We start from the raw sequence: 24627 nt of genomic DNA, 5'->3' as shown, positions 1-24627 counted from the left end.
CCTCCAAATTGTTACCTTTACCTTCATTTGATTTTATGTGCGTTCGCCAACGAATACCTTTCGAGTGTATCCCAGGTGCTGGACACCTGGGCAAATGCCATTTTGGCCAAATGAGCTCATGTTTGGGCTGGTTTGGGTCGTATTTATGCCGCTGATTACTTTTATCTAATTGCAAGAAACTAAATAAACAGTCAATTAATTGCAATCCAACACTAAATATATTACCAGCGCGTATTTATATGTGTGCTTAAATAATTGTTGAATAGTAAACAAAGCCGTCGTAAATTTGTGAGCGCCCGCATAAAGGTTCAAATTAACACCTTCATCAAAATGTCAATGAGCAAATAATCCCCCACAAAACAGATGTGCCAAATGGCAGTTTAACTTATTCGTATATATAATTTCTCCACTTCGGATTACGTATCGAGGCGCCCCCGAGTGCTTATGGAGAGGCCGACCCCAGCAATACCCAAAATTTTGATGAGTCAAACGGCAGATAAAAACAGAAACAGAAACAGAAACTGAAACAGAAAAAGAAGTGAAATAAAAGAAAACCAAAAATAAAAAGTAATAAGCAATAATATATAAACCCAAGAACAACAACAATTGGAAAATAATCATAAACTAAACGCAGCTCTTAAAGTACAGTTAACGTTAATGCAGAGTGTCGTTAACGTAAAATGGTGAAAATGCTCGACCTGGACCGTCACGCTGAGTGCCCACTGTGGGCGGCATTGGCCTCCTCCGATGTGCCCTGGACGGGCATGCATTATGCGTGCCTCAATGTCCTCAGCATTTACTGCAAAGTATTCGATAGGAACGAAATTTACGATCTCATTGTAAGGTAAGCGACCGCAGTGTATAGAAAGCTGCCGCTAGATGGCGCCGCGCCACGAGCTTGCGCTAGCGCTGCCCGCAAGCAGCGGCAATAAAGTGTACTACGCCACATTTTAATTTCGAAATTTCGTTAATTCAAAAAAGAAATGCAAAATTATTGAAAAATAGATTGGAATTTATTTAATGCATTTTTCAACAAATGAAAATATATAAAAATTAAAATATATATAAATTATATATATATATAAATTACAAGCCATGCACTATAATTTTCTTTGGTTGATCTCTTCGCTTCTTCTTTGCAGAAAAACTTGCCAATCCTGCAAGTGTCCGCGCGAGGCGCACGCCATTTACCAGCAGCAGACGACCAATGTGCACGAGCGGCTGGGCTTCAAGGTGGTCTCGCCGGCGGATTCGGGCGTGGAGCCACGGGACTTGGGCTATACGTGGGTGCCGCCCGGCGTGCGCGCCTCGTCCCGGGTGAATCGCTACTTTGACCAGCTGCCCGACGAGAAGGTGCCGCGCCTGGGCAGCGAGGGAGCGCGACTGCGTGAGCAGCAGATCGCATACCAGCTGCCCAAGCAGGATCTGTCGCTGGAGCACTGCAAGCATCTGGAGGTGCAGCACGAGGCCTCATTCGAGGACTTTGTGACGGCACGCAACGAAATCGCATTAGACATAGGTGGGTAAACCTGCAAAGAGTCAAAGTTTCGGGTGTTAACTCTCAGGTATTTAGCCTACATCAAGGATGCACCTTACGATGAGCATTGTGCGCACTGTGATAACGAGATTGCAGCCGGCGATTTGATTGTGGCCGCGCCCAAGTTCGTGGAGAGCGTCATGTGGCATCCCAAGTGCTTCACCTGCAGCACCTGCAACGAGCTGCTCGTGGATCTCACCTACTGTGTTCACGATGACAAGGTCTACTGTGAGCGTCATTATGCGGAAATGCTGAAACCCCGCTGCACGGGCTGTGATGAGGTGAGTCTCTTTCATCACCAAATTGCACACACACACACACACACACACACACACACACATTCGTCTCGCTGTCAAATGCTTAGCACACTTTCAGGCGGTCCTTTTAATTGTTGTGGCTTCTAATTGGCGCTCGGCCATGTCATCTAGTTGTCGCGGTCTACGCTTTTATGGCCTGTCGCACGCATTCACCTTTAATGACTGAGGTGTGTCCGGCCCAATCCCTGCACGGGTGTCCTTACCTATTCTCATTGAACTTCATATCGTTGCCCAACGATAAGTCAGCTAATGCAACTTTTGGCCATTACCTGGGCCAGTTGACAGTTCATTTGTGACATTGTCTGTTGACGTGTTGACATCGTACGGCACGGGTTTTTTAATTCGAGAGTAAGTGCAAGTAGTTCGGTGCAAAGTCAGCAAATTGTTCAGGACTTAAGAAAAATTATACACAAAATTGTGGAACAGGCTCTTTCGTTCTTGATTAAAGTGTGTCCCTTCGAACTGTGCTTTATTAGGCTACAACACCTAAGAATTTACATGATTTGCCTCTGCTAATGCTGCAAATGTTAAAGTGATGTTAACGGCGTGCTAATAACAGAATGTTATTGTTGCTCATGTTAGCTTAAAACTAATCTGAATTCTAAAAAACGCAGCACTTTTCAAAGATTATCATAGTAAGTTAAGGGTTTATATTTCGAAGCTTTAACTTTTTTTCAATGTTTTCTCTCAAGACTCGTGATTAGAGAAGGTGTTATAAGTTTATAAGTCTTTGTGGAATATAATCCCACAAATGTTGCCACAATCAGCAATATTTTCGTATACTTTTAAGATTGTGTGGAAGTATGTTAACTATAATCAGAGTTACACTCTTCATTCCTTATGCTCAATTAGAGACATGTTTGGTGAATAATCTCTTCCCAAATGTTAATCAATTTTGAGCTAAATTATAGGTTAATTGTATATTAAAATTGTAGAAAATTGTTAATTCTATTATTTTAAACGTTTATTGTATTGCAACAAAAATAGTATACATTTTCATGTTAGAAAATATATTCCAACTAAGATAGTTTTTATAGTTTACCAGTTTTAATTTATTTAGTTTTTAGAATTTTATTTCGACTCTAGATATATTTTCTGTGTTCACTTTTTGCGGCGTATTTGCAAATGAATCACATAATAATTTATTTCAATATTAGTTTAACGATTTAATTATTTTAAAACAGCCTTTTTTGGTGTCTAATAATAATAATAACGTTTGTGCTTCGTGTTCCTTCGTGTCCTTGTCATTCGCTCGAACATCTTTTGATAATATTTCAGTCTTAGAGAACTTCGTGCTAAACAGCTGTTGGCTTCAATATAAGTTCTAAATGTCTATGCCATTAAAACCCATTCGTTTGCCATTGAGACTAATAAATATATGGCATATGGTGCTGCCACGCCCTCTTCTTAGGTGCTCTGTCAGGCAATTTTCGTATGATTTTCTTGCGGCTGTCTCACACTTTCGCTTTCGACGCAAACAAATACAAACTAACAATTAGGCGACCCATTTATTTTTGGCACATTATCTCGATATTTATGAGAAAAACAAAAAGAAAATTTTATAAAAATAGAAATTTTGTTTGTTTTATTTTTTTCTGATACATATGCTGAAAGCCAACGATTTGTGTATCGTTTAATGTGATTAAAATAAATTATGTTGGACATAAGGCTGCAAAGCTGCGAATATAGCTCGAACCGGTTCGAACCGGTTCGAACCTGGTTTGACAAACCAAGGTATGAACCCGGTTTGACTAACTTTGGTTGAAACTAAAGTGAATCAAACCTGATTTGACAAATGCAGATTTAAACCAAACTTGTTCAAGTCCGGATTGATAAACCAAGTTGTGAACCAAAGATATTCAAACCCGTTTCCACAAATTAAGGTTCGAACCAAACTGGTTCAAATCCGCTTCGACAAACTAGGGTTGCAACCAAATTGGTTCAAATAGGGTTTGAACCACGAATCTGGTTTTATGTACGTGAGAAGTTAGCTGCACGAATCGAGGCTAAAGGCTTTTAGTTGGCTCGTACCACAAACAAATTGTTGTTAGTTTTGCAGCCCTGGCTGCCAGTATTGTTGTTGTTGTTGCCACTCAAATTTATGGCAGCTGCGTGGCAACTGCAACACTCGCCGCGACATTGGCCATGCCGCAAATGGCGAAGGTCGCCCGCCGCACAAATGTATTAAAAAACATAAATAGCCAGAATGAAAAGCGTAACGAAACAAATGCGAAAATGCTGCGAAAACAAAAACGCAAAATGTGAAACAAATATTTTTCTATAAAAATACATGCATGCACACATATAAGTTTGAGTGTGTGTGAGTGTATTTGTGAGTGTATTCATTGTGGCTGCCGTTTCGAAAAATCACTCGCCATTTACATGGCGCGCTGATTAGAAACCGCGCGCGGTTCCGTTCGCCAATTTCGTTTGCCAAAAAATAGAAGCCTCCGTTGCCACGCCCCGTTTCGGCAATTAGCGCCTCTGCTCGTTTGTCAGTCTTTTGATTGTTGTTGCTGCGAGGCATTCGCTTGGCCGTGTGAATCACACCTCAGTCGTATCGGCCCTTAGTCCCGGCCGCATTAATCAGTTGCAAGACGATCGATTAACTGGCAACAACTGCAGCTCGGCGCCGCCCTCAGCTGCCCTCCGGCTGGCAAAAGTGAAAACTGTGCAAAGGAAAATAAATCTATATATATTAAATATTCAAGAACAAATTCTAAGAAAATAGCAAGAAATTTAAATATATGCGAACTTTGCTTGAGAGACAACGAATTTTCGACAAATTTTCGCGTGGCATAAAATTTTAATTGAATTACCTAATCACCGAGTGAGTGCTTCGAGTGTTTCGAGTGCTTGTGAGTGAGTCTGTGAGTGCGTGGTGAATTTTATATAAGACACACACACGCACACACACACACACACACAGACAGGGCATTGCATTGCTGGGATATACTCTTTGGACGCTCGGCGCATTACGCAAGCGAACGCGAATGGCTGCGGACGAGGCGCTCGCCGGCTTTGGGGAGCTGATCTTCTCCCTGCTGATTGGCTATTTGGGCGCCCTGGAGTTCGCCTTTGTGGCGCGTCATCTGTACCACTGGACGTGCCGGCATCCGGAAGGAAGCAATGAGCTGGTCGATGCCGCCGCCGATGCCGAGGAGCTGCCGCGTCTGCGCGAGCGCCTGGACAAGCAGCTGGTGGAGGCGGCGGAACGCGAGGCAGCCGCCGGCGGCCAGAATGTCATGCAGGATGGCGTCCTCTACAGCAACGGCTTTCGTGTGGACAAACGCGAGGCATTAGCCACGGAGTTGGAGCGTCAGCGCCGCATCGAGGAGGAGACGCGCCAACAGCTGGCCGAGGCGGAGCACAAATTGGCCGAGGAGCGCAGGAAAGCCGAGGCGAGCCGAGCCGAAGCGGAGGAGAGCGCACGAAGGCAGTTGGAGGAAAGCGAAAGGAAACGCGAGCAGGAAGAACAAGAGCGTGAGAATGAGAGAAAACTAATTGAGGCTGAAAAGCAACGCGAAGCAGCGCAGCGAGAACGCGAGGAAAATGAAAGAAAACTGCAAGAGGCTGAAAGCGAAAGAATGGAAAATGAAAGAAAATTACAAGAGATCGAACGAGAAAGAAAGGAAAATGAAAGAAAATTGGAAGAGGCTGAAAGCAAAAGAAAGGAAAATGAATTGAGAGAATTGCAAGAGATCGAACGCGAACGCGAGGAAAACGAAAGAAAATTGAGAGAAGCAGAAAAACAGCGTGAACTGGAAGAAGGGGAAACAGAACGCAAAGAAGCAGAAGAAAAGCGGGAACGAGAGCAAAATGAAAGAAAACTCAAGGAAGCAGAAGAAAAGCGAAACGAAGCGCAGCGGAAAATAGAAGAGGAAGAGGCTCAGGCACAGGCAGAGCGCCAGATGCTCGAGCTGGACGCCGAGCAGGCGCAACGGGACGCGGAAATTGTGGAGCGTCTGCTGGCCGCAGAGCGGGAGCGCAAGCTGAGCGCGACCGAGAGCGAGCTGGAGGAGGAGGCGCTCGTGTTGGAGCAGTCCCGGCGCCTGGCGTCGAGCCAAGCGGGCATGGAAAGGAAACAAAAGTCGATCGAGGAGAATGCGCGACTCTTCATGGAGGCCGAGGAGGAGATGGTGATGCTGCAGCAGCGCATGCTGCAGGCGGCGCGGGAGCAGGAGGATGCGGAATATGCTGGCATGGTGCCGGTCGTCGAGGAGCCGTGCGTCAAGAAAATACTGCCGCCCCGGTTCGAGGAGCCAACGATCGAGGAGCCGCTGATCGTGCAACGGGTCAAGACGCAATTTGGCCAAACGGGCAGCACCGAGGCAGCACCCTACGCCCGCTCAAAGACGCTCACGTTTCCGGGCGTCTCCGATGAAGGCTCCTCCGTGGAGCCCGATTCCAGCCAACAATCCTCGTTCAGCACGCAGCTGTCCGAGGATCGTTCGCATCAGATGACGGAGGAGGAGCGCCAGGAGCCAGAGGGCGAGGACTATGTGCCCGATGTCCAGTACACCGAGGATTACTTGCGCTCTCTAGATGGCATCAAGAGTCGGCCGCTGTTGCGCGAGGATGGTTCGGGTCGGCGACGCGCCTTTAAGAAGCGCAGATCGAGCGGCAGTTCGAATTCATCGCGTGACTCACGCGCCTCACGCGACGAGGAGCTGAAAATGTTCACCTCGCTGGAGGAGGAGGAGCTGAAGCATGGCGAGAAGGCGGACTACAATCCCATCAAGTACAGCACAGAGCCGGCGCTGCGCGTCAAATCCCATCACAGACGCCACAAACGAAGCCCAGCCAAGGATGTGATGCCGGCGACCGACGCGAGCGGCTCGCTGGAAATGCTTGGCGAGGAGGGCACAAATCCCTGGGGCGAGGTGCTGCCCGAACCCTATAAGAACACGGAGTTCTGGAAGCGCGAGAAGGCCCTGTCCATTGACGAGGAGGAGCTCGATTTGGAGCGGCGAGCCTCGGGCGAAGAGGTGCCCGACGAAGCGCAAATCACGCCCAAAGAGTCTTCCTTCGAGCACGCGACGGACGAACAAAATGCCCTGGCGGCCCACACGCTGCTGCAGCAGCGCTCCAAGGAGCAACTGGTAAGTGGCGAATGAAGCAGCAGCATGGATCCATGTCGAATAATTCCCAATTGCCACACCAGGACAGGGATAGCGCGGAGGCCGCGAAAGCCACGGAGCGGGAGCTGGAGCTGCAGTCGGAGTCGGAGCCCAGCGGCAGTGACATTAAGTCCAATGTAAGTGCTTCTGGCTTTGGTTAACCCTCCCGCACGCACGCCTGGCCCTAATCATAATCCTCAGCTGCTTTAACCGCTTTCCGTTTGCCTTTCATATGCCTTTGCTTTCGCTTCCGGCTTTGCTTACGCAGCTGCAAACCTCTCAAGCCACAGAGGAGCAGTCGAGAGGTGGCTCGCCCGGCTTGCGGCGCAGTCCGCGCATCGATGAAATGGATCACTACGAGGAGCGCTGGCGCGAATCCGCGGCAGCTAGCCACACGGCCAGCCAGTCGTCGCCGCCGCCCAGCATCGCGGTGCATCAGCCGGATACGGCGCCTTGGCGAGATCAGTACGGTCTGCTCATGGAGGGCATCAGCGACTTTTACGATTTTACGGCATCTGTGAATCCGTCGCGTTCGCGCTCCACATCACGCAATCCCTCGCCGCAGCCCAGGAACGTCGCCCACCGCATGGACGTGGACGAGGCGCACACCCTGGAGGTCTACGATGACAGCCAGGAGGGCCTAATCCCCGGCGAACTGAACTGCGAGCTCGTGCTGCAAATGCTGGAGGCGACCATCTCCGATGAAGCCGAACAGCAGTTGCAGCTGCAGAATGTCGCCGACGATCTACAGAATGGCAGCAGCCAGGTGCTGCCCATGGTCTACGAGACGCCGCCGCAAGCTGGCGACGAGCAGGAGCACGACAACTCGGCGAAGCTGGCAACTAATGGCTATGCCGAGGCTCATCCGGAAGTCGACCTGCCGCAGCCTGTTATCGAAATCAATGACATGGCCGAGGCAGCCAGCGACAGCCCGGAGCCGATGCCCACGCCCGAGGATATGCGTCTCTTTGTGGAGACAATGCGCGCCGAACGCGCCAATTCGCGGGGTCGTTCCCAGTCCCGCTCCCGTTCCCGCTCGCCGCTGCCCACAGCCGACAACATTGCTCGCAGCCTGGAAAGCCGAAGACAGAAACGCATTCGGCACAACGACGAAATCCGCGATCATCTCAGGGACGAGCAGGCAGCAGTGTCACTTCCTCCAGTCATTCCGCCTCTGCCCACCATCTCGATTGATGTGGCGGAGGAGGAGCCCGCGGAGGAGCCGGAGGATACGCCCGAGTCGATGGCCCGGCTGTTCGAGCAGCTGCGTCTGAATCGCTGTCGCTCGCATTCGCGCTCTCGCTCCCGCTCGCCATTGCCCAGCGTTGCCAATCTGGAGCACAGTCTGCAAAACCGGCACGAAAAGCTGATAGCCCAAAACGATGCCTTCTTCGAGCAGCTGCAGCAACGGGCGACAACACCGGAGCCCGGCTCTCCGACCGGTCGGGATATGCGCTCGCTGTCGCCCTCGCGTTCGCGCTCTGTGTCGCCCGTCGCGGACATTGCAGCTGAGCAGAACTTTCAGCTGATGCTCAACCTGGAGGGTGCCGAGAACAGAACCCTGCGTCAGCACAGCGCAGAGCTGGAGCAGTTGCTGGCCAACAGTGCCAAGCAGCGTGACCTCGACCTGGAGGCGCTGCAAAAGCTAAAACATGCCAGCGAGGAGGTCGAGCTGCGTGTCGACGAATCGGAATACCCCTACGACTACGAGCGCAGCTTCTCAGAGGCGGTGCGTGATCTGAAGGATGAGCTAAATGTCAGCGGCTTCAAGCGCTCCACCTATGTGGGCGAATCCGTGGACATGGACAGCGAGCTGGAGCCGAACTTCAAGTTTCAGCGCTCGCGTACGCCCTCGCCCTCTACCTCGCCCACGCTGGATCTGTCCGCGGCCCGGGAGCAGGCTGCAGCGCAGCGCGAGATGCAGGCGGCCATTCTCGATTCGCTGATCAGCGCTAGCGGCGTGGAGAACGAGAAGCGTCTGGGCGCCAAGCCCAAGACGAACGAGTACAGCGAGCGCAGCTTCTCCGAGGAGCTCAAGGATACGCAGCGCATGCAGCAGGAGGCGCTGTCCAAGCGTTTCAAGCGCTCCACGTACGTGGGCGAATCTATCGATCTGGGCATAGCCCCACAGCTGGATGATCTGCGGCATCGCACGGCCGAGTTTCAGCGTTCGCGCAGCCAGAGTCGGTCGCCCATCCGGGACGAGCAGGAGGCTCATGCTCTGCGGAACATTGATGCCGAGGCGGCCAAGCGGGAGCAACAGGATCAGCTGCTGGATCAGCTGGCTGCCGCCAGCGTCAACTTTCAGAACTTTTCACGCTATCTGAATACCGATTTTCTGGATAGCGAGAGACGCGCCTCGGACTCGGCTATAATGCAGCTGGATCCGTATGCTGATCTGGAGCCGGAGGAATATCATCATTTCAGGCGCTACTCGCTGGCCCAGGAGCAGCCCGTCGAGGAGTATCCCAGCGATGAGTGCGTCTATATATCACAGATCGAAGTGCGCTCCCTGACGGGCAAAAGAACTTGGCTAAAGGAGGATTTCTATACGCACGACCTGGCCAGCCTTGAGCTGGACTTTGATGAAAGCAGCGAATTGCTCGAGAGTTCAGGCAAGCAGGAAATAGGGGAGGGCTCCTGGGCACGGGCCGTGCTCGCCGCCGAGGCGGAGGCGGCGGAGTTCGATGAGACGAGCGCCATTTACAAGTTTGACATTTGCGGCGAACAGCCGGGCAACGAGGATGCCTACAGCAGCAACGACAGCGAGGACGAACGACAGACGGTGGTCGGAATGGATGACGACGACGACGCGGACGTAGATGAATACGAATTTGAGCTGGACGAGGGCATCTCGGACAACAATGAGCGCACGCAGCCGACGGATGAATCGCATCACGACACATCCGAGTGCGAGGAGGCTGAACGTAATGCCGATCGCTATGCGAATCGCGGTGCCAACGACTGGGAGGAAGTGGACAATGTGGAGGACTTTGCGGACTACAGCCTGGACGATGGGGCTGTGGGCGGCGGCGCCTACTCCGACCCGGATTCCTTTATAGAGCAAATCTACAACGATGCCGTCAAGAACCGCAAACAGAGCGGCATTCTCAGGGAATTCGAGACGATGGTGCAGGAGCAGCTGCCGGCGGAAGGTGCCGACCAGAGCGAATCGGACAAGGAGAAATCGGGCTCGGATAGCGAACGCTATGCGCTGTGGGCCAAGACCCGAGCGCTGGACAGATCCGAAGACAGCGGCGGCAGGCACCGGGACATAGACATTTCGCTGGGACTGCTCGAGGGCGAGCGCCGGGACACCGAAATGCGTTACCTGGGCGATGCCCAGGTGGCGGCACGCCAATCCGCGCGTCTGCGCACGCGCTACGGCTACAGCCCAAAGCTGCCAGCGGGCGTTGTAGAGGATGACATCGAGGTGGATCTGAATTACAAGCCGAAGCGGGAGTATAATTGGCGCAAGAACTTTAAGCTGGACGAAGATGCTGGCGAGGATGTCCCAGTCGAGCCCCAGACAAGCGAGGATCAGTTGGAATTGCTGAAGCAGGAAGAGGAGCAGGCAGAGGAGCAGGCAGAGGATCAGCAACAGGAACTGGATCTATACGAGCTCCCACCAAGTGGCGAACTGGATCTGCGTCGTTATAGCCTCGGCGGCGAGAGCATCACGCTATTCAGTCGCAGTCCGGAGCGCGAGTTGTTGTCCGTTGTGGCCGAGGAAACGTTGCCCGAGCAGGAGAGCGGACACATGGAGGTCACAGCTGTTGACCAAGAAGAAGCAGCGCCCAGCGAGAAGCCCAAAAAGAAGAAGAGCAAGAAAAAGACGCGCAAGGGCTTAAAGACGAAGGAGGAACTGCGCGACGACAACGACTCCGACAACCAGGAATACAAACGACGTTCCTCTGCGACCAGAGACGATGCCGAGAACCCAACAGAGACGCCGACCAAGCGCAAGGTGCGCTCGCGACGCAGCTCCAAGAGCAGCTCCGCCAACGAGGAGGCCAACGGAGCGCCCTTCTCGCCGCGCAACAGCGTCGGACTCTTGCCGGAGGCGGCGCTGGAGGGCATTGCGGAGCTCGAGGCGCCCGAAGATGGCGCGCTGAAAAAGACAACCAAGAAGCGCAAGAAGTCCATCAAGGAGCAGCCCGCCGAGCCGGACATCGATGTGGCCCTGGCCGAGGCGCTGGCCAAGATTGCGCCCGTAACGTTGTCGGCTTCCACGAATCTAACGCCAGCCTCCACACAGCAGAATCTCCTGGCCAGCCTGAGTGCCGGGCACAGCTTGTGCCTCACACCCGCCTCATCCATCGAGGAGCCGCCCGGCTCCGATCTGGCAGCGGCGACAGCTGCGCCTGCGCGCTCCGTTGTGGACAGCTTTGACATACTCAAGGATGCCAATTTCTATCCGCTTTTCTAGCTAGCGCGCACGCAAACAATTTTTACCACGAATAATCTATACACTTACATTTGTTTCTCGATTTCTATCTGTTTCTTATAGACATGTTCATAAGTCCAAAACCAAAAAAAAGCACACAAAATGCGCACGCTGTACAAAAACAATGCACGACTATTTTGCACCCAGTTCCAGTACCAGTTCCAGTTCCAGTTCCAGAACCAGTTCCAGCACCCACTCCGCCAGACTGAGGGTAGCCGAATCATGTATTATACTAACGACCAGACCCAGAAAAACGCACGAACGATCTATAAATCGAATGAGAGCTCAATTGAATTGTTATTTATTGATTATGATTGTGTTGCATATGATTTCGAATGATTTTTATCTAGCTTATCGCACAATAAACATATGAATATATACATATATATGTAAATATTTATATATATGATGGAATATAGTTTGTAATCGGTTCATTCAGAAACTGCATCTGACGCAACGTTCGACCCGGCGCAACAGCTGCTAAAAATATTTCCCATTTATTTGTATGTCTGCGTGTTTTCTCCCCAAATCTCGATTCTCGTTTCTCGATTCTGCCAAAAAAAAAAAAGAAGAAAAATGCCCTAACATTGAGATCACTTTGTTCAACAAATGCGCCCCAAATGCATGCGCCAAGTGCACTGACATTCAGCCAGAGACAATTGGCCATATAATATATATACAAGTAGTCTATATGGCATATTTATATGTATACTATATATTTTTGCCCCATTTTGCATTTGGCTCATTTCGGTCTCATGATGTCATCGATTTGAGCTCCGAGGCATTTCACTTAAGTCATTTGATGGTTCTTATTTTAATGCTCTTGACAACCAATCACAATATACTTAAACTGTCATGTTTCGAAGCGCTTTTTAAGTAGCCACAATACGATTGTATTTTAGCTATGCCGAAATGTCCATGAGGATATAATTACATTTTAGTCTTTGCTTTTGGTTTAGGATGTAGTTGCAAAACACGAACCTTGCCCTATACGCTGCCTGAAATCAAACTTGAGGCTCGATCCTCGTTGTTTTTAGTCAAATGAATCACTTTGACAAATAATGTATTATATTTTCATATTTGATTCTTTGTCTAACTAATTCTCTTACCTTTTAAAGCTGTAATAGGTAAACGCTAGTTAGGCTCTGGCTTAAAATTCAAAATCGAATTCAAATACAAATTCAAATGACACAAGTCTGCAGACTCATTCACTTTTTTTGAACTAGGGTCTCAACTTAGATATAGTATCTGCCGAGCTAGACCTGTTCTTTAGTTGCTTAAGATATTTATGCCTATTATCTAATATTTCTTCTTCCGAGCAAGTCTACACTTAGACAATTCTGCTGAATTGGGCAAGTTATAGTTATTTTGGATACTTATATGAAGCGTATAAATAATCTTAAAATAAACCCCCTGACCCTCGTTTAGACAAATAATATACCGAACACATAACAAACCCTTTAACTTAACTTGGGAGATATTCCTGTCTTATGCTACAAAATTGTTCTCACCACAAATTGTAAGCTTTTAATCCTGCTTATTCCTGCGCATCTCTTCTTCAGCTTATACTTTCTAGTTTGTTTTTCCACTTGGCTTTCAAATCAGCTGGCGCCCAAAAGCATGCAACAGAACCTGAAAACCACACAGCTAAAACAATTTTCTAGTTTTTCCAATGAGGAGAAACCCCTTTGCTTTGATGAAACGTGTTCCGTTTCTTTTCAATTCAATCAGCTTTTAGAAATCATCTTTTGTTTTGTCGCTGAAATAATGCTGTCAGCTCTCTTATGTCATATCCTTTGTCAAATTAGGCGTCGGCCAACAGTAAAAATGGTTTTTCACTCATTTCTGAAAAGAATTCTTTACCAATTGAATATGTTAAATGTGGCTGTACGTTTCGCGTTAAAATATTTATGACAACAAACAGGAAAGTGTGTCACTCGGGTGATTTGTTTAGCTCACTTTGCGGACACTTTGGTCTGGGGGGTCCCCTTTTCATTGTATTTGCCATTTGTTGTTATACCCTAAATCTACTTTCAATGGGCAGAAAGGGGCATAATGGTTATGTTTTAATATATGTAACGCGTTGTAGAATGCCGAGCACATACAGTTTTTTATTGTCTTGACTAGGAGGACGAGCTGAGCCGCTTGAGGCATGGCCGTCTCCGTGAACGTGTCTATCTCGGAAGCTTTTTCTTAAGTTTTAAATAAATATATATCCTTGAATACCATAAATGGCAAGAGCTTACGAGTTTTTAAGTATGAGCTTAATGAGTTCCTTGATATCTCTTTTCATTTTCAAATTATTTTTAGACATGTTTTCTTAAGGATAGCTCGAAGATTGTGAAGGCTAGACACGCCAAATGATATATGTAGGTTCTTGTAAAGTTTATACAAACTAAAAATACTTCCTTTTAGGATAACTCTCTCTATTTCTTAGAAAAAAATAGCAAAATAGCATCTTATTTAAAGGCAGAGCTTTGCGCCTAATAGAAGTTTAATCATTTATATATGTATATTGTATGCATTTTTCATACATCGTGCTTACCTAAGGAAATAAGAAGCACAACAGCTACAAAAAGTTCATGTATATAAGTTTATTTGTGTGTGTATAGAAAGCAAGCCTGGGTATTCTACAGTCGTGCACACCCGACCGCAGCACTCCAAGCTGTTTGTTTTTGCAATGAGCGCAGGGCCTTTGTGTTGTGTGTTTTCTGAAAGAAAAAAAGAATATACAAATATCCATTGCGTAATGGCATGTGGATGTACGTACGTACCAAAAATAATGTATGGTATATGAACTACGTATGGTTCTCGTAGCACTCGGAAAAAACATGCGAAATACGTTGCCAAAAAGTCTTATTCAATAGTTTGTCTTTGACATGAATTCATTTTTCTTTGCGACGCAAACATTTGGCGTACTTTAAAAGCTGGCGCATTTTATCATTTCATATTTTTTTGGCTATGCTGGCACCGTAGATGAAAGCGGGTATATAAGATCTGTGTAGGACTTTAATTGAACGAGCTCTGCTTGAGAATTTGTAGAAATTCGGCTATTTGTAAGTCGCCTTTTTGTCTGCTCGGAGTTTATTTGTTTAAGAAATTCTTGTTGTTGTGAAAATTCACTCGAAACTGTTGGCATTTTTTTTTTGGTTGTATTTTTTTTTTAGCTGTGCCACCAAAAATGAAACACCTTTTCATTAAAACTTTTGTATTTGTATTTATTCAGCAAACACATTTTTCATTTTCAATTTAATTTTTCTTTTTATTTGTTTTTTTTTTTTTGCCATATACAAATATGCGCCACACTTTACTTTTTATTGACGTGTTTTTCTGTGTATTTCCCAGCCAAATAATTGATGATGTTTTGTGCCGCGTGCAATAATTGGCCAAATGTCATTTAATAGCTGATCTTCTATTTATATACATTCATATTAAATGCACATAAAATTTAATAGCTGCCTGCTCAGTTTTTTTTTGTATTTATTTCTTATTTTCCACAACAAACTTAAACTTGAACTCGCAGACTTTTGCATTCTATCAAATGTATTTTTAAGCATAGCAAAAATAAAGACTAAAAGACTAAAGACTAGACATCATTTCCATAAGTTGTCCATTTGCTGCTGCTCGGTTTGCGTTCAATAAATATGAAATTATACAAAAATAAAATCTGGAAAATTTATAAATTTATGACCCAATTAACGCCTTCATGCCGCCGAATGTTGAACGCAAACACGCAAGCTTTTATCAAAGATTCGCGGATTGCATTTATTTATAGAGACAAAAATATATAACAAAAACAACAAATATAAAACAAATTAAAATTAAACAAGATTGCATTTCACTCTGCTCCATTGCTCGGCGTCTGCTGCATTAATAGCAGCAATTATTTATACATACATATATATATATATTTGCAGTCTATATAGTATCTTAGTCTGTGCCCATGCACATGGACTCGACTCGGCAATTCGCTTCATGCATAAAATATAATCTAAAAATTCACGCGTTAGTCGACATAAATTCGCAAATATTGTGGGCTTCGTTTGTAATAAAACTACTTTTATGTTTTGTAAAATGCAAAAAAAAATAATGGGAAATACATACAGACTAGCAGATACCCATTAGCCACAGATAATGATAAGATCGTAAACAGATGCGCGACAAAAAAAATGCTTTGCATTCAGCTTGGAATAGTCATAAAACTTGTTCATAAGAAGCTGAATTTCATTTTTGAATAACTTGCACATAGATTTAATATATGTGCACATACAAACTCTAGTCAGGAATGCCCGACTTAAAAATTACTATGAAATGGCAGATACTTCATCTTTGTATACTTTTCTAGAAGTTAAGTCAAGTTGGATGACTTTAACTCTGAAAGCCTAAGAGATTTGCTTAAACAACATGGATTTCGATAACGGTTTTTATCGATTTCATCGAAATGTTTCAAGTTATCGATTATCCGTAACAGAGTCTCTTAGGCATTTTCAATGTATTCAGGGTATAAGAGGAAAATCTAGGCTAGAACTGAATATCTTCAGAGCCTCTGGGCTGTCATATATATAATTTACATACTGTCTGATACATATATTTGGACAACATTCCTACTGCCTCTTCCCATTTATAGGGTAAATGAAACTAACCAAAATAGTCTTTAACAAAAATTGTGCTCTTTACAAGACTATTTTCCATGTTTCGTGGCTGTGTTTTAGCTTTGCGACAGTCTTAAGACAACATTTTTGTTGGCATTTGAATTCGAGAACTGTTTTCTTGCCATTTCTAAACATTGCCAATTTTTGGTTCGTTTTGTAATATTTCTGAATGCAAGAAATATTTTGTGTTTAATAATTTTGTGCATATTTTGTTGTACTTGGCCTTGTCTGCGTCTGCAAATTAGCCGCTTTTCAGTTGTCTCGGCCCAAAGCTATATGTCTAATTGAGATTTCGACTTGATGGGCAGTGCTATTTACCTTGGACATTTGCCCTTTTGGTGTCAAATTAATCCATCTGACAGAACTTGTCAGCTGTCAAATGCACTTACAAATTGGGAACACAATTTGTTTTCAACAGCAATATTATTCCTTTTATTGTTCTTATTTGTTCAATTGTTTAGTGAATATTTATTTGATATATTATAAATTATAATTATTATTATTGTTCTTATTTTTATCAATATTATTTGGGTATTTTATTAAATTAATATGCATATGTAATTATTATCAAAGTTATTCAAATACTTTATTAGTATTTTTAATTATTATTTTGAGTTACATTATTATTACATTATTAATATTAAATTATTTAAATAATATTTAGCTAATATTATAAGTTTTCATTTAAATATCATAATAATTATTAATTTACAAATATTTACTTAGCTGGCTTGAGCTCTGGAGCCTAATTTATTTTACTCAAAAATGAAACAATTTTCTTTTGATATACTTTTGCTCCTATTATTTATCTTCGTCTATGTATACACTATGATGATATGATTTATTATTATTTCTCTTTACGTTATTTTTATCTTTTTCTTTTATTTGTGTGTTCTCTTGAGAATTTCCAGAACTGTTTCCAGTTTGTGTTTTCACTGCAGCTGTTTGCAATTTCATGTTACAATTTCCATTGGCATTTTAATGTGCGGTCTCTGTGCCAAAATGCTGTAACAATTTGTTGAGGAACGCAATAAGAAAAAAATCTAGCTCATATTAATCATATATACGGCCCACGCTGTGGCCAGCAGCCCGCCCTCCCCTCTGTCGCCCTTTTTTCCGAGCAGATCAATTAAAAATCTATATAGATCGACGTTGCAAGTGCGGGAAAAGCTGTTGCAGACAGCGGGAGCAGACACAAAATCAAGGAATTTATGCTCCAAATGAGCGAAAGTTCCACTGTGTGTGCGTGTGTGTATGTGTGTGCGTGTGTGTGACTTGTGTGTCGTGTGCACAAGCGCCAGGCAACAACAAAGGAAAACTGAATTTTCGGAAAATGCTTATTTGTATCTCTTTGGCTACGCGTGTGTGTGTGTGTGTGTGTGTGTGTGTGTGTGTGTGTGTGTGTGTGCGTGCAAATGACGCGCACAGCAGCTGTTGCAGGTGTGTGCCACACACACACACTTACGCACGCACATACACCTGCAAATTTGATATATTTATAGATTTGTGCATGAAATATAACAAACGATATTGCCAACTTGACGTTGCATTAACGATTCAAAAATGTGATTAATAATTAGCGTGCTTGGCCATTGTCTAAGGTAATTTGTTAACCAGAGAGAGAGAGAGAGAGCACCCAATCTCTCTCTCCCTCTCTGTCTCTCTCTCTCTCTCTCTGTCTCTGCCCCAGATCAGTCTCTCTCTGTTGCGCTCAGCGCTGTGCTGCGCTGCTCGCCGGCGCTCTTCGGCACTCCCCGAGATTTTATTTATACACTCGCCTCCGGGGGCGAAACTAGATACACGCAACGCGCAGCGAGATTTTGTATTCAGTTTTTTTTCTTGGGTTTTTTTCTGAAATGATTTCGAATATTTTGTGAAAGAAACGCGCCAGTTGGCATCACGACTCGGAAAAGCTCAAAACGTTGCGCGAAAATTGCGGCTGGTTCGGCATAAAACCTGCAAGACGTGGACATAGTATAATAATCATTTTCGAAAGTTCAGTCGGTCAACAGAGTGCAAGTCTTTTATTTTTTGCTGGGCTCTAGATACGAGAAACGCGCGCGCGTGTCACAAAATGGCGGACGTGGAAATTATGCAAACAGTGACGGAAACCAAGAAAACGAAGAAGGTCAAGAAGTCGTCGAAGCGTCGCGAATCCGAAGTGCAAATCAGCGAGGTCGATGCCGCCAGCGAGGAAAGGGGGTAGGTGGAACGTGTTACGTGTGGTTCAGTTTTGTGGCAGTTCGTCTAAAACAAAAATTAATAATGAACACAATACAGAGCATCCAGAATGGTCTAGGTTTCCATTGAGCCTGATATGCTGGTATTTTTGCCATTCAACTGTCAGTTTTTCTTGCCAGCAAGACTCGTATATATGTATTGTATGCTCGTTCAGCTAGAAATCATACGATTTGTCGAAATTATTATCTATTGAATTTCTCATGCACATTCGCTCACAAAAATATATATCGATCACAAGCAAAACTATCCAAAAGTACTCGCATATCTCGAACTTGTACAAAACGACACGTTTACTACCTTCTTTCCTCGGCAAAACTGTTTACTAAAAGGTACCCACATGAAGCTGTCGTTGTCTATATATGTGTCTATATATATATATATGTCTGTAACAAAACAAACAAAACACATGCAACACATACAACATAAAAACCACAATTCAAAACAAACAAACAAACAGTTCACTTCACACAAAACTCAAAATTCCAATAAGAAAACTCAAAACTCAAAACCGAAATACTGTACAAAACAAGTGTATACATGCATACTATAGAGTATTGCCACAGAAACATGCATATACTGTCCAAAAATATATATACTTATCCGATTTATACTTGATGAGAAGATACAACATTTTACACTGACCCACACGCAAATTGAAAACAAAGCAAACACTCAAATGAACTTTTTACATTAATATCAATTTTTGATTGTTTATTTGCCTGTTTATGGAGTGCTTCCCTTTGCTTTTTTTTAAGTCAACATCGCATTTGTTTTTGTTTGCCTTGCAGTTAATTTTCAGTGGCGAGTACACAAAGGCCATGGACAAGGATTGGCATTCGGGACACTTCTGCTGCTGGCAGTGCGACGAGAGCCTCACCGGACAGCGTTACGTCATCCGGGACGATCATCCGTACTGCATCAAGTGCTACGAGAATGTGTTCGCGAATACGTGCGAGGAGTGCAACAAGATCATTGGCATCGATTCGAAGGTGAGCATAAACTAGATCAAATAACTGAAAAATTAATACTGAGTATTATATTTCCCAAACTGTATTTGTGTTGTGATCATCTCATATATATATAAGAAGTGGATCTTGAAATAATAAGATAGATATGTCCAAAATTATATTTGTTGAGATCATCTCATATATATACGATATGGATCTTGCAATAATTTGATAGTATAATAATATATATCAATATTTGTTGAGATCACCTTTTATTTATATTAAATGGATTTTAAAATATGCAGTTAGTATAATATAACATATTGTTTTTTCTTGAGATCATCTGATACATATATGAAATGGATCTTTATCTTAAGTGTAACTCTGAGTATAAGTATATAATAAAATATTAAACATTTCTTTTATAATTATTTAAATATTCTGTATCGACTAATATAGTTGACTTGAATTGTTATCCCCTCCACAGGATCTATCCTACAAAGACAAGCACTGGCACGAGGCCTGTTTCCTGTGCTTCAAATGCAATTTGAACCTGGTCGATAAGCAGTTTGGCGCCAAGGCCGATAAGATCTACTGCGGCAACTGCTACGATTCGCAGTTTGCATCCCGTTGCGATGGCTGCGGCGAAGTGTTCCGTGCAGGTGAGCTAAGAACTGCCCCCAAGTGTGGCATACTTTGCGGGGGCTTTATAAATAATATAGAAACTAAGTCAAGTGATGAGGCTGCAACCGGTTTGCCGGGTGGGTGGCAGTGGCCAGGGCAGGGGCGGGGAATGGAGAGAAATGGCATTTTTGGTGTGTGTGCTTAATACTATGTCAAATTAATTGCACTCGCAGGGCAATTTGTTGCCAACTGGCGACACATTCCATAAATCTCCAATGTGCACTGCCATATAAACATAAATAACAGCCGCGCATTTTGCATGCCCTTTAAGAAACATCAAATGGGGTATACTACAAAACTAGTTAAGAAACACTCGAAAATATTGAAGCAAAGCTTTAAGCTTCTGCAAGCTCAAACAAAGTTGCATTCAATACAATTAAACGCACTTAAAGCTCAAACAATGAAGAGTCCTGTGCATTACTTAAGCAAGGTCCTTTAAACTTTTGCAAGCTCCTTTATGATAAAAGCTTAAAGCTCAAATATATGAGATGAATCGAAAAATTAACTTAAAGCTTTACTGATGCTTAAACTAATTACAGGGTATAACACAGAATTGAAAGCTCCAACTCGAGCATTAATCATAACAAAAAAAGAGTGTTGGAACTCTTACAAGTGCTTAGTTTTTGTTGATGCTTAAACTAATTACAGGGTATATTTCGAGTCGTATTGTCTGCTGCTCGTGCTCAACTAATGAACTTGCTACAGTTGAGTGCGTGCAACGTACGATGATGCCTGGGGGCCAGTTTTAGAGCAGAACGTAAATGTCCAATATCTGTTTTCATTACACGTTGACTTAGTTGCAATTTGCGCGTTACGAACACTTTGTGTCCAAGTTTGTTGTTTGCGCTGCTCGCGATGCTCGAGACATAAGTCAGCGACTCGATGGACGTCAGTCGGCGGCACAAATGCAAGTTCATTGTCATCCAGAGCTACCCACGCGGCCAGCCTAAAACCCAAGCCAGCTGCTTGGCTAAAGCCCGGCCAGGTGCCAGATGCCAGATGCGTCTGTGTGTCAGACCCTGAACCCGCGCAGGTGGACGACGTTGTTGGCGGGCTGGGGAGGGCGACTAACAAAAGGTGTTAAATATGACAAGCGGCCCAGTTGTGTGACTCCCATTCAATTGGAGCGTTGTGCAAATACGTGTTGGTTAAGACAAATATCAGTTAAAATAAGGAGGAATAATTGCATGCAGCATGCCGAAGATTAAATACTCTTTTGACGATATGTGGAGCGCATATTGTTTGATAACTAACTTGCATAGCTGCAGATACTTACTAGGCATATATATGTACTTTATGGGGTCCAACAACATGTCTTCTTCTAAGCGTTACAAATTGCATGATAGATGTGAATACCCGCTACAAGGACGTAAACATGTGGAGAGCATATTGAAACTCGTGATTGCTGCGATAGGTATATACGATATATACGCCTATTTACTTAATGTGTTCAAAAATATCTTGTCTCATGCGTCACACATGGCATATCAAAATGTGATTACCCTCTGCAAGGGTATAAGCAATTTATTACGCATATGGTGTTATATATTTATTGAGATAAACAAAACGAGATCAACGCCATCCGATTCTCATATCAATGAAGTGTTAGGCACGCTCCAAATTTGGCTCAGATACTTTCGTTGTCAATGCGGAACGTGGCCGTTTATTAGCCGCAATTGCAGGCATTGCCCAAAATGGGGCTTGTTTTTTATTGTAGTTGCTGGAAGTACACGTTGACATTGCCAATTACGAGAGGAGGCAGTTAAATAAGCTGCAAGCCGCGGCCAGAGCTGAGATCAATGCCAGCAACGCGGCCCACACGCTCGACTGCCAATCCGAGTGGCATTTGAATAGACATCTCTATGAATATGAAAATATAGCCATATTTACTTCTGTTTGGCAAAGGTGTTGCCTGTAAGTCAAAGCCGACAAGTGTCGTTTGCATTGCCAATTCAGGCATTAACTAATTGCCTAATCAAATACCTAACGTATTTGTTAATTTGCTAATTTGCTAATTTGCTAATTTCATTGTGAACATTAAAAATTGACTTTTAATTGTCAAACTGCCTGCCACAAGTTGCACCCACATAAACATAAATCACATGAATTAACCAGGCTCGGCGCAGGCATCGTCTGCCTTCTATGTCATCTATGCTAATTCAGGCGAAAGGCTGGCAAATTGCGTAGACAGATGGATCCACATTAAAGCATATGTCTAATTCGATGCTCTGACTCATCAGAAAATTTTGAATTTATATTTGAATTGTTTTTTTTTCTTCTTCTTTTTTAATGGATTGGAACTTGTTTTTAATTTATTTTCTGCGTTGGCTGCGTGTATGATTTGTGGCTTTTAAATAGCCTGCCCGAAGACGCAGCGTGTTGAAAAATTATTATTATTATTATTAAAGATCGCTGATAAGCGTGTGGAATTAAATTAATGCTTTTAGATATGGGTATTGTTTCTATTCAAGCGCTGCGGCATGTTCCTCAGAAGTACTTGTTAGAACTGAGCAAATTATGGTATACAACTAACGTTAAGCTGATTTGAGGAATAATCAACTATATTCAGGTTATAATTCAGTTATGACAAATATGAAGCTAGATTAGCAGAAGTTACAGTTCTCTATATTGGGGAGTCCGGCAGGGAATAGCCCTATATATCTTTCTCTCTAAATCATTTTACATTTTAGACAAATCTTTGCTCGACTGCATTTATTTCTGAACCAATTTCAATTGTTATGATAATAATATATAATATAGAATAATAATATGCCTTCAAACAGTATTTTTTGTAGATATTTTTCCCTATCATCATTAATCAGAAGAAAGAAAAAGTAATTTCATCTACTCAAAGCTAAAACCCTTTGGGAATTATAAGTGAATAAGTTGAGTAAAACACTTTGAGTGTCTTTTTGAGTGGGTTTGCCTTGGCTATCTCACGCTTTGCAATTGCAACTTCTTCGATGTGCCACTTGCAGCCAGCTGCTGGCAGTTTAATTGCTTAATTGCCTAATTGATTGCAGATAAAAACAAGCGCAGCGTAGTTAACCATTTTATTGCAGCTCAATTGATTTTGTTTACTGGTAGCCGGGCAAAAAGCCCACGCAGCGCGTGTCTAAACATTTCCGTCTGGGGCAACGCGGCAGATACAATGTGCCGTATATGGAGAAAGGCCTTTAGGGCTGGCTGTCTGTCTGTCTGTCAGTTGCCATAAAAGGGGGGCAGGCAACTGGGCTGCAACAAATGTCACATATTATGTACGCAATTTTGCCACTGGGCGGGCATTTGAAAGTGTTTTCCGTTGACATTTCCATATCGCATTTCCCATATCGCAGCCAACCACTCGATAAATGCAAAGTGAGTGCAGCTTCCCACACGGCGGCAGCATTGGCTGGCTTCCTCGAGCGGCTCACCTTAACGCCCCGGCGTTGGCAATGTCAGGGCACTTGACTTGCAGCTGGGCAACTGCATAAAGTCAATCAGTCAATCAGTCAGTCAGTCAGTCAGTCAGTCGGTGGCAGCAACCAGTTTCCGTCAGTCAAAATAATTCATAATTTCCCGAGGAGCCTAAATGGCACCTTGCCCCAGCCTTGTTATGTCTTTTGTGCCATGTTCAACAAGACGAGATCTTTGTCTCAGTCAACAGATTTCACTCGAACTCAAACTCAACGCAACTCAATTGCAACTCAACTCAGCTCAAGTCAACTCACCTCAACTCACCTCGGCTGCGACTGTTTTTGTTTACGTTGTGGCTCTTTGTTTTTGTCGGCTATTCTCAGTCTCAAAACGGCTTTCAAAGCGCTTGGCCAGTGCCGCGGACGTAAACCGAGTGTTGACTGAACCCAACTGAATTTCAGTTTTGAGCAGTGCAAAAAGCAACGTGTTGCATGTCTGATATTAATTGCTTGTAAACAGAGCAGCTGTTGGACTATTTATAACGCGCATTATTAAGTATATATCCGCACTTAATTTGTAGTTCACTTCATTTCTCATAAACAAAGACAATTTGTTTAACGAAATGTTTTGCTTGTAAACAATTTCTCAACTGCAGCAGCACCACCGAAAAGAAAAGGCAACAGGCGACGTTAACTTGCAACTGATATGAAACAGTTCACGCTGTTGCATCTGGCGTATGCGCAATATTTCAGCCCACACGCACAATGGGCGTATGCGCATTTTTTGACATTTTTTGGCGACACTTGATATGAGTTTTGACAGGCATTGCATAATATGCAGCTTAAACACCTCTGCATGTTGCCAGCACAAACAACAACAACAGCAACAATATTAATAATAAAATGAAATATTAATAAACAGGTGGTGGGGGGGGGGGGGGGGGGGGGGTAACTGGAGACAGCGCAGCTCCAATTGGAGTTCGCCTAGAAATTGCATATCCAAAACCGGAAATGAATTTGAGCTGCTTTTTTTGGGCTGCATTTAAAAAATGCGGCGATAGCATCGACATCGACATCGACGTGTGCCACATTTAAAGAGCTAAATGGAAAACATGAAAAGCAGCAAGGCACACACACTTACACACACACACACACACACACACAGACTATCATGAATATGCACGCCAAGAGGCAGCTGTGGCAGGTCGCCCACTTGAGCTGGCATTTCTTTCTGTCGTTTTTTTTTTTTTGTTTATTATGAATTTATTTATTGTTGGCACTGCAATT

General features: G+C 44.2%; 1 protein-coding gene across 9 annotated transcripts in view; it reads left to right on the top strand.

Moving 5' to 3' along the window:
* The window catches only part of LOC115771161 (four and a half LIM domains protein 2), a 71079-nt gene that overhangs the window by 40224 nt on the left and 6228 nt on the right, over positions 1-24627 (top strand). For 2 of the 9 annotated variants that reach the window (XM_030716739.1, XM_030716738.1), the window contains 4 exons: positions 1143-1519; positions 1574-1818; positions 19103-19303; positions 19749-19923. In XM_030716739.1, the coding sequence (XP_030572599.1) occupies positions 1143-1519; positions 1574-1818; positions 19103-19303; positions 19749-19923 (998 nt within the window). Of the gene's footprint in view, positions 1-621; positions 845-1142; positions 1520-1573; positions 1819-4235; positions 6957-7018; positions 7112-7242; positions 11820-17965; positions 18276-19102; positions 19304-19748; positions 19924-23748; positions 23897-24627 lie in introns of those variants that run through there. The other 7 variants (XM_030716743.1, XM_030716742.1, XM_030716740.1 and 4 more) reach the window with 6 other exon arrangements.

This window comes from Drosophila novamexicana, unplaced genomic scaffold (genome assembly GCF_003285875.2).
Source record: "Drosophila novamexicana strain 15010-1031.04,08,12 unplaced genomic scaffold, DnovRS2.1 tig00000024-arrow-pilon, whole genome shotgun sequence".
Classification (NCBI taxonomy): domain Eukaryota; kingdom Metazoa; phylum Arthropoda; class Insecta; order Diptera; family Drosophilidae; genus Drosophila; species Drosophila novamexicana.
Note: the sequence above shows the minus strand (reverse complement) of the source record. Positions and strands in the feature narration are given on the sequence as shown.